This window comes from Hippopotamus amphibius, chromosome 16 (genome assembly GCF_030028045.1).
Source record: "Hippopotamus amphibius kiboko isolate mHipAmp2 chromosome 16, mHipAmp2.hap2, whole genome shotgun sequence".
Lineage (NCBI taxonomy): Eukaryota > Metazoa > Chordata > Mammalia > Artiodactyla > Hippopotamidae > Hippopotamus > Hippopotamus amphibius.
The window spans coordinates 31,763,130-31,776,642 of record NC_080201.1 but is presented as its reverse complement, the minus strand read 5'-3'; the positions used below and the strand labels follow the sequence as shown (position 1 = coordinate 31,776,642).

General features: G+C 40.3%; 1 protein-coding gene across 6 annotated transcripts in view; it reads left to right on the top strand.

Annotated features, from left to right (window-relative positions):
* FTO (FTO alpha-ketoglutarate dependent dioxygenase) overlaps positions 1 to 13,513 on the top strand; it is a 382,583-nt gene that overhangs the window by 113,354 nt on the left and 255,716 nt on the right. For all 6 annotated transcript variants that reach the window (XR_009049648.1, XM_057711122.1, XM_057711126.1 and 3 more), the window contains exon 3: positions 8,442 to 9,069. Coding sequence is in view for 5 of the 6 variants with exons in the window: in XM_057711122.1 (XP_057567105.1) it covers positions 8,442 to 9,069 (628 nt within the window). In the remaining variant the exon portion in view is untranslated. The remainder of the gene's footprint in view (positions 1 to 8,441; positions 9,070 to 13,513) is intronic.

Below are 13,513 nucleotides of genomic sequence, written 5' to 3'. Positions count from 1 at the left end.
GTCCCATCTTTTCAGAGTAAAAGCCTAGGCCCTGACAGTCACTCACAGAGCAGGGCAAGATCTGGCTCCTGACTGCATCTCTCCCCTCATTTCCTGTTTCTGCCCCCGCCCCCCCCACTCTGGCATTCTTGCTCTTCCCAGAATAAACCAAGCACACTCTTGCCCCAAGGCCTTTGCACTTAATGTTCCCTCAGCCTGGAACTCTCTTTCCCCCCAGGTATCTGCAGGGCTTGTGGGCTCATTTCTTGCCTTCCTCAGCTCAGATGTCACCTCATCAGAGGTCTCCTCTGCCCATCCTATGTAAAATAGTGACATTCACTGCTGGCACTCCTGTCCTACTTACTTGGGTTTGTTTTTCTCCATAGCACATACCACAGTCTAAAATACATCAATGCACAATAATACAACAATACACAATGTAAAATGTAAAAGAAATATATCTTATTAAATAAGTAAATACTAAATAAATATTAAAATACTGTATGTGTGTGTGTATATATGTATATATATATAAAATGAACTAGATATGCTATATACTTATATACTGTATATATAAATATGAGCTCCCAGAGAGCATACAGAAGTTTTGCTTTCTCTGTATTCCCAGCACCTAATGTTTTGCAAATAATATGTGGTCGATAAATATGTATGCCATAAATGAGAATTTTCCAGACTCCCTTCCTAATAATTTGTTCCCTGCTCCCATAATAGTACATTCATACTTCTGTTGTGAGAAGTCTTAGATCTCTCTCAGTTCCTATTTCTGTTTCTACTGTTAAACAATGAGATGCTGTGAAAAAGGACCTAAGTTGTTTTTACCTTTATATTTATGGCATTTTATACAGTGCTTGGTACAGATAGATGCTCAATAAATTTTAAACAAACAAAAAGTGAACTACTGAGTGAATGAGTGGACACACATTTTGTGACACATGATCACGAGAGTCCTTGTGAGAGCTCTAGTGGGTCCTGGGCAGTGTCTTGGGAAGAGTGCCTGCCTCCTTTGGGAGACAGCTCAGCGTCTTGCAACGGGGGGCTGGGCCAAATAAGTGTCTAGCCCATTTGTCTTGGGATGGCTGCGAAGTCATAAGCAATTTATAATGAAACTTATATAGAAAATATGATGACTGATATAGTGCGAATTTCTATAGAGTATAAAATATAAATGGTATTAACCAGCAAAATCTATTAACAGCCAGATTAGAAATATAGTCCCATGAAATCAGAGTATCCTAGCATTTAAATGAAGAGCACTTCCCAGGTTACTTGAAGATTTTTAAATTTTATTTCACTCTCTGAAAGGTTGAGTTCCATTTGGCTTCATTTAGGTGAGCCTCCTGTAAGCTGGTATCCTATTCATTTAACACCATGTCTGACTTCTCTGTATGATGAAATTCTTTCAGAACCATCCCTTGATATGAGAGGAAGAGGTAGAATCTTTATATAATGGTTTAACATAGGTCAAAAAAGAAGCTTATTCTCCAGAGAAGCTAACATTCCTTATCTTTCACCCATTGATAAAGGTCTGGCGTGTTGGCAATTTATATCTAAAATACCTTTCCAATTTATAAAACAGAGCTAAGACTCACAGACATAGAAAACAAACTTGTGGTTCCCAAAGGGGAAAGAGGGGGGAGGGATGAATCAGGAGTTTGGGGTTAACATATATACACTACTATATGTAAAATAGATAACCAACAAGGGCCTACTATATAGCCCAGGGAACTATACTCAATATTTTGTAATAACCTGTAAGGGAAAAGAATCTGAAAAAGAATGTGTGTATGTGTGTGTGTGTAACTGAATCACATTGCTGTACACCTGAAACTAATACAACATTGTAAATCAGCTATACTTCAATTAAAAAAATACCTTTCCAAATACTCGTTAAACTGTATAATCGTCAGTATGTCATAGAATCTTTTGTAGATCTCAAGAAATATATTATGTGACCAGACAACTACTAATGTAATTGTATGACTGCATACTCCCTGGAAAACTTTAATGGGATTAAACAAAAAAAAAATTCTAACATATTTGAAAATCTGCCAACAGCTGTTCCAAATTATTGTGTGATATCTGATGTTCTACATGTACCTGTCCAAAATGGAAAGTGAACTTATTTGTTTGACAGAGTGACTTAATATTATATTATTTAATGTTCATATTTTTTCCAGAGTAACCCATTGTTGTCTTTAAAGAAAAATTTAACAAATACTACGTGGCACTTTTATGTGCCAGGCACTAATCTAATTACTTCATAAATAATAAGAGGGCATTTAGGTTTGGGATTTTCTCTCTTGCATTTTTTGGGGATTATGACAAAATTAGCCAATTATTATTATTTGTATTCCTTGTGGTAAAATCAAACTGTCTTAGAGCATTGAGCAACACTCCAAGTCAAATTTAGACAGTACCAGAAGTTACATTGAAAATTTTTGAAAATTTAAGGTCATGAAAAAGAATCTCCTCGTAAAAGGTGTTGTGAAATTAAGAATTTTCAAAGGTAACATTTTTTCTGCTTTAAAAAGTATTTTACATTTATTTTGGAAAATTTGAAAATTATACAGATGTCTAAAGAAGAAAATTAAAATTACACCCAATTTCATTACCCAGAGATAACTGCCAGAAACTTTTGGCTGTATTTTTTTCTAAATCTTCTGAGTATTTAGATATATTTACATATATACTTTTTTTATTCTTTTTATGAAACTGCGATCCTATTGTATAAATATCTTGTTATTGATTTCTTGTATAGCAGTAGTTTGTTACTTAACATTTTTCATAAAACATATAAAAATCCTTCTCAAATGTGTTACTTTAGTATTTCATCACATGATTGTACCATTTTCCCCTCTTTGGACATTTTGGTGGCTTTTAGTTTTTAATTATTATAAATAACAGTATGGTGAATATCCTTTTAGTCTTGGTATGTTTCTCTAATTATTTCCCTATGACAAATTCTTGGAAGTAGAATAACTACATGAAAAGATAAGAACATGTTTAGGTTCTGATAGATTTTGTCCAACTGGCCTTATGCAAGGTTGTAATAATTTACCTTCCTAATTGTAGACTATCAGAATATTTGATTTTGTTCTCACCAGCAATTGTATTACTATGATAAAATTTTATTTTTTGCAAATTTAATAGGCAAAGCTAACCCGAATATAATGTAATACATATATTATGTTAATTTGTGTTTTTTCTGACCTGGTACAGTTAAATTTTTTTTTTCTGTACTGTATTTGAGAGCCTTCTCTATTAATTTATGTGTGAATTTTTCTGTTGATATAAATCTATATATTTACATCACAGAAATAAGGAAACACTAAAAATCAAGGCTGATTTTTTTTCCCCCAGAGAGCCAATTGCTAAACATTTAGTAGGACACCACTGTATATGCTCAAAATTTGTTACTGATGGGAGCATACGATCAAAAACGTTTGGATAGGAGAAAAGATCCTTCCCTACTGGGGTAGGCTGGCCGGGGAAAGCAGATATAAATTCAGGTAAGACTAAATTTGATAGTAGGCAGGTGATGTACGTTTCAGGGGGTCTTTGCACAGGTGAAGTAGGGGAACTTCCATGAAAATATAAAATGAATCACCAGCTAAGAATGTGTGCCGATCATTAGGGCTGTTTGCCAAATGCTTCTCCATCCCTCCCCCATCACCCAGCTTTTGGGGCCCAAAGTAGAATTACAGTTCCAGGCCCTCTCACATTGGATGAAACATGTGACTGCTTCTGTCCAATGAAAAATGCTAGCTATCACTTCTAGCCTGGAACGTTTCATTGCCAGTGCCAGACCCTCCAGAACACTCTTTCTCCTTTTGGCATAGTAACCACCTGGTGGCTGCTCAGACCCCTGAGTTACTACTTTAATGGGGAGTGACTCTCCCAACCCACAAATGATACGCAAAATGAACAAGATATATTGTTGGGTGAAGCCACAGAGATTTGAGTTATTTCTTACTACAGCCTTACCTACCCTATTCTTTTTCTTTTTTTTGGCTGTGTTGTGTCTTTTGTGGCTGTGCACGGGCTTTCTCTAGTTGTGGTGAGCAGGGGCTGCTCTTAGTTGTGGTGTGAGGGCTTCTCATTGCAGTGTGAGGAGCCTGGGCTCTAGGCGCATGGGCTTCAGTAATTGTGGCACGTGGGCTAGGAGTTGTGGCGCACGGGCTTAGTTGCTCCGCGGCCTGTGGGATCTTCCTGGACCAGGGCTTGAACCCGTGTCCCCTACACTGGCAAATGGATTCTTAACCACTGCACCACCAGGGAAGACCATCTACCCTATTGTGCCTGATCCAGAATGCAAGAAATAGTAGAAGGGGATGCAGTAAGTTTGAGGGAGTACAAAGCAGAGGAATGAATTAGTCAGGTCTGAATGTGGGAAAATGACCTGACTAGGAAAGCATAGTAGGACTGCCCTGCTTCTCAGAGTGCCCGTGTGAGGTGTGTGATCATAAAGTGACAAAGAGCAGAGGCAGGTGGCACCACTGTCCACTGTCATTGAGACTGTCAAGAGAGCCATTTAGGATTTCTGGCTTCTATACCTCATTTATTGCAGTAGAACAACAGACACGGAAATATGCTTTCTGTTTACACAGCTCATGAAGAGTGCAATGTAATCTAGTACGCAAGAGACAGAACATTCTGGAGCCACGAGCCGTAGCTCTGATTTTATCCTAAACTGGCTACTCTCTGAGCAGGTCCCTGAGGCCTCAGTATACTTGAAGCACAGCTAACTAGCAGCAGTGATTGAAAGGAAACTTCTCTGTACTTTGTTAACAATTCCAGCGTTCTTTAAATAATCCTTCGTATAAAATATTAAAGGAAAGTAAGATAATTCCCAAGAACTTGGTTTTGAAACACACTCCCTCTGGGACTGAGAGAGGAAGAAGCCTGGAAATAATACACACACGTATACATACACTCATTGCTCTTGTTCAGTATGGATGGGGCCTGGAGACTAGTGAAGATATATTTAACACAGGGGAATTATAACTCTAAAGACCTGGGAAATTCACATAACCATATGAGTATCACATGTAAATACCTTAACATTAAAAGCAACACTCTAAAAATAAAACAATAATAAGGACATGGGAAAGTATTCAAAAATTTTTTTCACTGGTAGCTCATGTCCCTCTCGCCTCTGACCACATCTGCTTCTTTTCCTGTTGGTCTCAGGGGCCCAGCAATTCAGTGCTTCGTCTTCAAGGCAGGCTCTTCCCCCGCAACTCCACACCTGGCAGGTCCTTCACATCCTTTGGGTCACTTTTTCAAAGAAACCTTACCTGAATTTCCACCCTCAAGTAGGTATCTCCCTACTTGAGACACTCAAGGACTTTGCTTCTGCAATTAATCACCCTCTCTTCTGCACCATCCACCTCTTCTTCCTGTATCATTCCCAGGAGTGTGCTGAGAAACCCTAGTGTACCTTTCTGTCTTCCATGGTTAAAGAACGTCTCTTGGTCTAACATTCCCTTGCATCAACAGCTCTGTTTTTCTCTTCCCTTTCATGCCAGAACCGTGCCAACAGACATTTATACATGCAGTCTTCACAGCCTCCTCTTTCATTCCATCATCAGCTAACTCCCATCCGCCTCTCATCTCCCTGACTCTGCTGAAATTGCCCTGGTCACTGTCATCAGCGATTTTCGTGCTGCCCAATCTAACGGATAATTTCTCTCCCCACCTCACCTGGCTTCTTAGGGGAAGCTGACATAGTTGACTCCTCCGTTCTTCTGGAAAGCCTCCCCTCTTTTGGCTTCTGTGTTAATATACTCTCCTGGTTTTCCACCTCAAAGTCTCCTTTGCTGAGCCTTCCTCCATGACTCCGGAAATGGCTCTGGGTTCCCATCTGTGTTTGTGATGCTCCCCTGGGAGATCTCGGTCATTCCCAGGTCTTTAAATACCAACTGTGTGCTGTGCTGACAGCTCCCACCTTGATTTCCCTAGTACCGCTGTCTCCTCTGAGCTCCAGATGCATCTACCCAGTTGCCTCGTTATTTCCACCTGAAGAGTTCGTTACCTAAGATCTTAATGGCCACAGCTTCAAAATGGAGCTTCTCCTTCCTTCCTGTTCTTCTACCTGTTTTGTTTTGCCCGTCTTTCTTATTTTAAAAAAACAGTAAATTGTTTATTCAGTTATTAAGTCCAGAAATCTGAAAGCCATCCGGGACTTCTTTCCCTTCTTCATCACTCACATCTAATTCGTAATATGTCCGTTTGCTCTGCCTATAAAATACAGAGTTTACCTGTCCATGGATCTCTGTCTCTGTTTCAGACCATCATCATCACTTTTCTCCTGGATGGTTGTAATAGCAACTGATAGAATTTTCCACTTTAACATTTGCCTCTTTCCAATCCATGCCCAGTATTTTAACTAAGAGTGCACTTAGGAGTCAAATCCAGATTCCTTACTTTGACCTCCCAGGCTCTGTGTGATCCAGCTCTGCCTTCTTCATCCTCATCACATGTCATTCTGCCTTTGGCTCTTTTGCTCTGGTAAAACTGGTCTTCTTTTTATCTGTAGAACAGGCTGGTCTCCATCCTCAGTGCCTTTGGATTTTTTGGTCCCTCTTCTTGGAAGATCTTTCTCTAGTTCGTCACGGGGCTGGTGCCTTCTTTTCCTGAAGAACTCAGGCTAAACGTCAGCTCCAAGCAAGTCTTTCTTACTCTAATGACAGATTTCCCACTGGTTTGTTTCTGTCCCAGTACTTAACACAACTTGCGATTGCTTTTCTTTCCTTATTTATCTGATTTGGTAGAAAACTCTGTGAGAACAGGAACCTTATCTCTATCTAGTGTTTGGTAGGTGCGTTGAGTGAAAAAAAAATGTATGGAAGAGTAAATGGTCTTGCCTTATTTATCATATAAATGATAATTATTGAATGAAGATATAGAAGAAAACTGTCAAAAGCGGTAGGCAGCACAATACTAAAAAGGTACCAGCCAGATTACACTTTCTGGGGGTAAATGTGAAATCCCGTGCTTTGGTTTTAAAAAAAGTCAATTTCACTGTGTAGACTCATGGAACTCTGGCTTGATGCCAATTCATATGTCAGAGGCAGACGTGGTGGCTGAAAAGTTAATGAAGTCCTAAGCTGCATCAGTAAATCCCTGTATTTCCGTATTAGAGGAGGGCATTATTTTATAATACTCTCCTCCAGTGACACCAATGAAATTATTACAACTTTCTAAATTGCAGTGGGATACCTCATCCATCCATCCATCCATCCATCCATCCATCCATCCATCCATCCATCCATCCAACATTTACTGAGTACATTCTGGATACTAGTATTATAGGTGGGAACAAAATGATCATGGCTCTTGTGTTCATGGAATCCAGTGTCTAACTTGCAAAGAGAAGTGATTTTTCTTTCAGTGAAAGTGTTGAAGCAGAAACCAGTTTGTCATTTCTTGAGAGGCCATGCAATCTTGTGGTTAAGAACTCATGCTCTGGAGCTCAACTCTGGAGCCCAGGGGCTTCAAATTCCAACTCTCCTATTTATCAGCTATGTGTGACTTTGGACAAGTTTTTAGAATGTCTCTCTGCTTCAGTCTTCTCTGCCATATAAAGTTGTAAGAAGTAAATGAGTTAGTGTCTATAAATCACTTAGAATAGTACACAGCACTCAGTAAGCACTTAAAAAATAGACGTGAAGCAGTTAACTAATCATATTGTGTTTTTTTGAGGACCAATGGCTGGAAGACAGGTTGAGGTGGGGAGAAGTCATAGAGGGAGCTTGGGAGATCAAGGACCAAATTATTATTATCATTATTTTTTGTTTGTTTTTTTATAATAGATTTTAAAAAATATTTATTTATTTATTTATTTATTTATTTATTTATTTATTTATTTATGACTGTGTTGGGTTTTTGTTGCTGCACACGGGCTTTCACTAGTTGTGGTGAGTGGGGGGGCTATTCTTTGTTGAGGTGCGAGGGCTCCTCATTGCAGTGGCTTCTCTTTTTGTGGAGCACGGGCTCTAGGCACGCGGGCTTCGGTAGTTGTGGTGCATGGGCTCAATAGTTGTGATTTGCGGGCTCTAGAGCGCAGACTCAGTAGTTGTGGCGCACGGGCTTAGTTGCTCCGCGGCATGTGGGATCTTCCCGGACCAGGGATCAAACCTGTGTCCCCTGCATTGGCAGGTGGATTCTTAACCACTGCATCACCTTGGAAGTCCCTCATTTTGTTAACAATATAATTGTCTGTAATTGTTTGAGCTTGGACATGAAACTCTTGGCTGGAGAGTTGATGACATTTGTTTTATTTAGTTTTTTGTTTTAGGCTAGAGAGGCATGAGTCCTGTTTAGAAATACTCCCCGACAGTCTTTTTCTCTCCTAAAGCTTACAAAGAAATACACACTTTTGGAAATGATAAAATTATAGCTGTCCATAAATGCATAATTTTGCTTTGCTTTTGTTTTAGTGGCAGCTGAAATATCCTAAGCTAATTCTCCGAGAAGCTGCCAGCGTCCCTGAGGAGCTCCATAAAGAGGTTCAAGAAGCCTTTCTCACGCTGCACAAGCATGGCTGCTTGTTTCGGGATCTGGTGAGGATCCAGGGCAAAGATCTGCTCACTCCAGTATCTCGCATCCTCATTGGTAACCCTGGCTGCACCTACAAGTACCTGAACACCAGGCTCTTTACAGTACCCTGGCCAGTGAAAGGCTCTGATGCAAAGTACCATGAGGCCGAAATAGCTGCCGCCTGTCAAACCTTCCTCAAGCTCAACGACTACCTGCAGGTCGAGACCATCCAGGCTTTGGAAGAACTCGCGGCCAAGGAGAAAGCCAACATCGATGCCGTGCCCGTGTGTATAGGTCCGGACTTCCCCAGGGTTGGCATGGGGTCATCCTTTGACGGAAAAGATGAGGTGGACATGAAGAACCGAGCAGCCTACAACGTAACTTTGTTGAATTTCATGGATCCCCAGAAAATGCTGTACCTGAAAGAGGAACCGTATTTTGGCATGGGGAGAATGGCCGTGAGCTGGCATCATGATGAAAATCTGGTGGACAGGTCAGCGGTGGCAGTGTACAGTTATAGCTGTGAAGGTACAGTCTGCTCTGTGAAGAAGCAGCCCCGAACGTAACATGACCAGAGTCGCGCAGGCTCTAGAGATATATGTGATCATGTGCGCATGTGTGTGTGTGTGTGTGTGTGTGTGTGTGTGTGTATAGGTGTTGTGTGTCCAAGGTTTGCCACGCCCATGTATCTGCAGAATATGCCTATTTCTCATCCAGCTGTGCTGTCTGCCTCATCGTTATACTGTGCTCAGATAGAATATTTTCATGCGTAAGCACTCGTGTCATTGTCTTTCCAAGCCCAGGAGAGCATCATCTTGGTTTCACACAACTGCCTTTCTCTAAAGCTCAGAGTAGATCGTACAGTTGCTATAATTAACTTGCTGATAAAGGGCCGGGAAAACAAAAATCTGTCAAATCCTCCCAGGTTCCCACAGGTGTACTTTTCTAGCCTTGCCAAAATATTTTATTACGGTTGACATCACTGTCTTGAAGGGAGTGATTTGTTAAATATGGACTTGTTCTTGGCTTCCTGCAGTTTTGACTACTGTCCTTCCTCGCCAGAAGCAGCTCAGGTGGGTTTTATAAGCTGATAGGAAACTCTTCAGCACCCTCGTCAGTCCTGCAGTTTTAGACCTGAGAGGGTTGCTGTGGCCAACTCATTCTTGCAGTTTCTGAAATCTGGTGCCCTTGGAACAGAGACCACAGGTTACATTTTTTTGTGGTCTGCCCAAATTTTCCTTCTTTGATTGTGTATTTAAGGTCCCCATTGCTTTTCAGAACAGAATTATAAAAAAGGTAGGTGAACATATCAAGGACAGAGTGACCATTGCTGACTTTTTCTGCCTGATCATTTGGCAAAGGAATATAAGACATAATATTTGTTCTTTTGCCTGTTTAATTTCTTCTTGTTTATTGAAAGATGCTTGGAAGACCAGAGTTCTGTTGGTTGGCCAAAAAGTTTGTTCGGGTTTTTGCGTACCATCTTGCAGAAAGATCGAACAAACTTTTTGGCCAACCCCATAGCTGTCCCATCAGGGAATCAGCTGGAACTTTTAGGGGTCATTGTTTTCTAAAAGCTAGTTTTTAATTGGACTTTGTTGTTATTTGACTCTTATTTACTAAAACGACTGTTTTGAAAGCAGGATTTTTTAAAAAAGAAACTCTCCTGGCTTTCTCTAAGTATCTTACCATTTCCCAGTCTCAAAAATTTGCTCCAGATAGCTAAAATGTTTCCTAACTTTACCTTATGTCTTCTGCCAGAAACAAGGAACTAGTTTAGTGGTTAGAAATTTCACCAGTTTCCCCGGCATCTCAAATAGTGATTCTGACCCAAGAAAATTGCTTGAAGGGGATTTGATGCTGTCCTAATGGAAAGAACCGCGATCCTCTGATCTTTAATAAGGCCTTGCCAGGGATTTAAGAACTATCACATCCAAGAACTCTGATGTGAACGAACAATGGAGTTTGTGAGTTTCTTTCTTAAGGAGGCAACTCTCTGAAACCGAGGTCGTGGTATGTGATAGCTCAAACAGCTACAAAGATGTCTTTGTGCTCCCACAGACTCTCAGCCCTTCTAGTTAATAGTCCTATTGTACTCCCAGAGCATGGGTGATCAAATAGTTTTTGAAACTTAGAATATCTTGCAGAAAGGAATGAAAATTTTTAATGAATAGTTTCTGTGGTTGGGAGTAGTTAAGACTGATAAAGTATACAAATACACATCAATACATAAAGGTTTATCCTTGCAGTTATCACCTAGATGAGGGAACTGCAGAATTCAAATCTGTAGGACCAGGGTAGTTCCTCTGTTCTCTTAAACCCCTGAGGTTTCCAGAACTCTTATCTTGTAATAATAGCAATACTGGGAGCTCTCATTTATTGAGTACCTACAATGTACAAGGCACTGGTTGAAGCATTTTACATGTATTAATCCATTTTATTTTTACAACAGCCCTATGAATGAAGTACTAGTGTCATCCTCATTTTACAGATGAGGAAACTGAGGCACAGAAGGATGATGAACTTTTCCACGGTTATACGGCTGTGAATTAGCATAGCTAGGATTTGAACCCAGACATTCTGGCTTCAGAGTCCTAACAGCTAAGGCTAAATGCTTCATGAACAGGTATTTCTTACCCCTGCAGTATAGTCACTTGTGGGATTTTGGTTTTTAAAATGTCCACCTCTGGAAAGGTTACGGGAATGTTCTACTGGCTCTTGTTTGCAGGTCCTGATACCCTCCCTTCTACCTGTCACCTCACTGCCCTCTTCCCACAATATCTGCTGTAGCTTTCTGTTCCTCCTCTCAGGTGATCAGGATGCATTAGATTAGCATATTCTAGGAGAGGGAACCTCTCTAGATCTCTGGCTTTGTGTGTCACGTTGAGTCAGACGGTTTACGAAACATGGGCCTTGAAACATTTTGGTGGGTGCGTTTCTTCCAGGTGACAAATGATACGTTTATTTCTCTGTTTATTATTCTGTTCCTTAGAACTGTGCCAGAGGTACGGTGAAGGTGAGCTTGAAAGGAACCATTTCAGTTAAAATCAGGGCGAGGGGTAGGAGGGGCCTAAAGGGGGCAAAGAGAATGGAAATTTCAGACAACTGTCCTGTTTTCTGCATCCTTGAACATGCTGGTTGAACAGTTGCTAAGGGAGGTTCAGGTAGCTGTTCTAGACAGTATGGAGACCCCAAAGGTAAATCAAGTGCCTTTCTCACCTTGAGAGGATAGATGAAGTAAGGTGTGCTCTGGTGGTTATAATTATGAAATGATGGAATGTCAGATCCGGAAGGGACTTTTGAAATCAACTCTTTCAGGCCTCTCGTTTTACAGATGAAAACACTGAGGCAGGGAGAATGGAAGTGACTTGTCCAAAGTCACATGGTTACTTAGGGACAAGGGAGTGTTATAGCCACAGGAGAAGTTCATGTAAAATGCATTGGGTATCCAGAAACAGAAGTGATTACTTCCTGCTGAAGTTAAATTCAGTTGAAGCTTAAGTTCTTTCAGAACTTCACTCTCAATACCTTTTCCCAGTGAAATCTTCATGTAGATTTAAATTGAGCCAATCATCCCTCCTTGGTTTATTTCTGCGAGTAGAGGTCATTGAGAAGTAGTTGGTATAGGATACGTTTCAATAATTATATACTAAATTCATTAACTTCCCAAGCAGTGCTAGTTAACAGCTATCTCCAGTAGGAGGATTGAAATAGTACAGTTTTTAATCAGGAATGGCTTTAGGGAACCATGTGTAAATAGGCAGAGTATTTGATTTTCCTATTCTAGCTTTGCTGGCAATAGCTTGTTCCTTCTAGATATAAAAAAAAACAAATCTTGCAGGGAAGATATTAACCACCCATGGTTTAATATAGTCCTACACCTTGTTCTTTGATTGGAACCCCTTCAAAAGGATCACTGAAACAGTTACTGTTGGTTACTATTTTTGTTGGTTTGGAAGGATATATTTTCTGGGATATGGTCTTTATAGAAAAAAAATTCTTAAGAATTTTAGCTGGGGCCAACTATTATAGATTCTTGGTATAATTTCCCAGGTTTCCCATGAAGGCCAAAGGAGGAAAAGGAAAAAGGGGCCCATGACTCCTGTTGAGTATGTGATAGGCTAGAAAGCAGGGACTTTGCAATAATTTTCTTGGACCTCTAGGTTTCCCATTCACGTCTCTGACTCCGGAAAAGTTGAATCCACCGAAGGATGGAAAATTGTTCCCACAGTTCTTAACTCTTTAATTTGATGTGAGTAGCTTTATATTTCTTACTTGCCTTTGGGACCATGAAAAGCTAGATTGTAATTGCCAGTAGAAGTTTTAGACCACTCATAATTTTAAAAAATGCTTTTTAATGTTTTTCTTAGCCTCCCAGCATCCCTGTCTAAGGTCTCAAAGCTCATTTGATCTTGTTTGTTTCAGTGTGTCATGCCTTATCTTTGTTAGTTATTTTTAAAGTCACTTACACTGCTCAGTAAAGTTTGTTTGATCTTATAAGTCACAATTTTTTTTTACCCCCATGCAATTATTGATATTTATTCAATTAACAGTAAGAATCTACTGTTTGCCAAGCACTCTTCTAGGTGCTGAGTATGCAACAATGAACAAAAATCCCTGCCCTCCTGGAGCTTATGTTTTAGGAAGGAGAGACAGGAAATAAACAAATAAGCTTGTATGATAAGAGTGAGGCACAGGCTTATAGTTTTAAATAGGAAAGTCAAGCTTCCTTTAGTTGGGTAACATTGGAGCAAAGACTGGAAGGAGCGAGTGAGTGACTATTGAAGGCTCAGAGATAGAACATGATTGGGATGTTTCGGCAGCAACTTGGATGGAATAGAGACAGAAAAGAGGAAAAGTAATAGAAGTGAAGACGGACAGGCAAGACTAGGGGCAGGGCGTGGCAGAAGATAGGGCCTTCTAATATTGTACAGTAGTCCCCCCTGCCCTTATCCACAGGGGACGCGTTCCA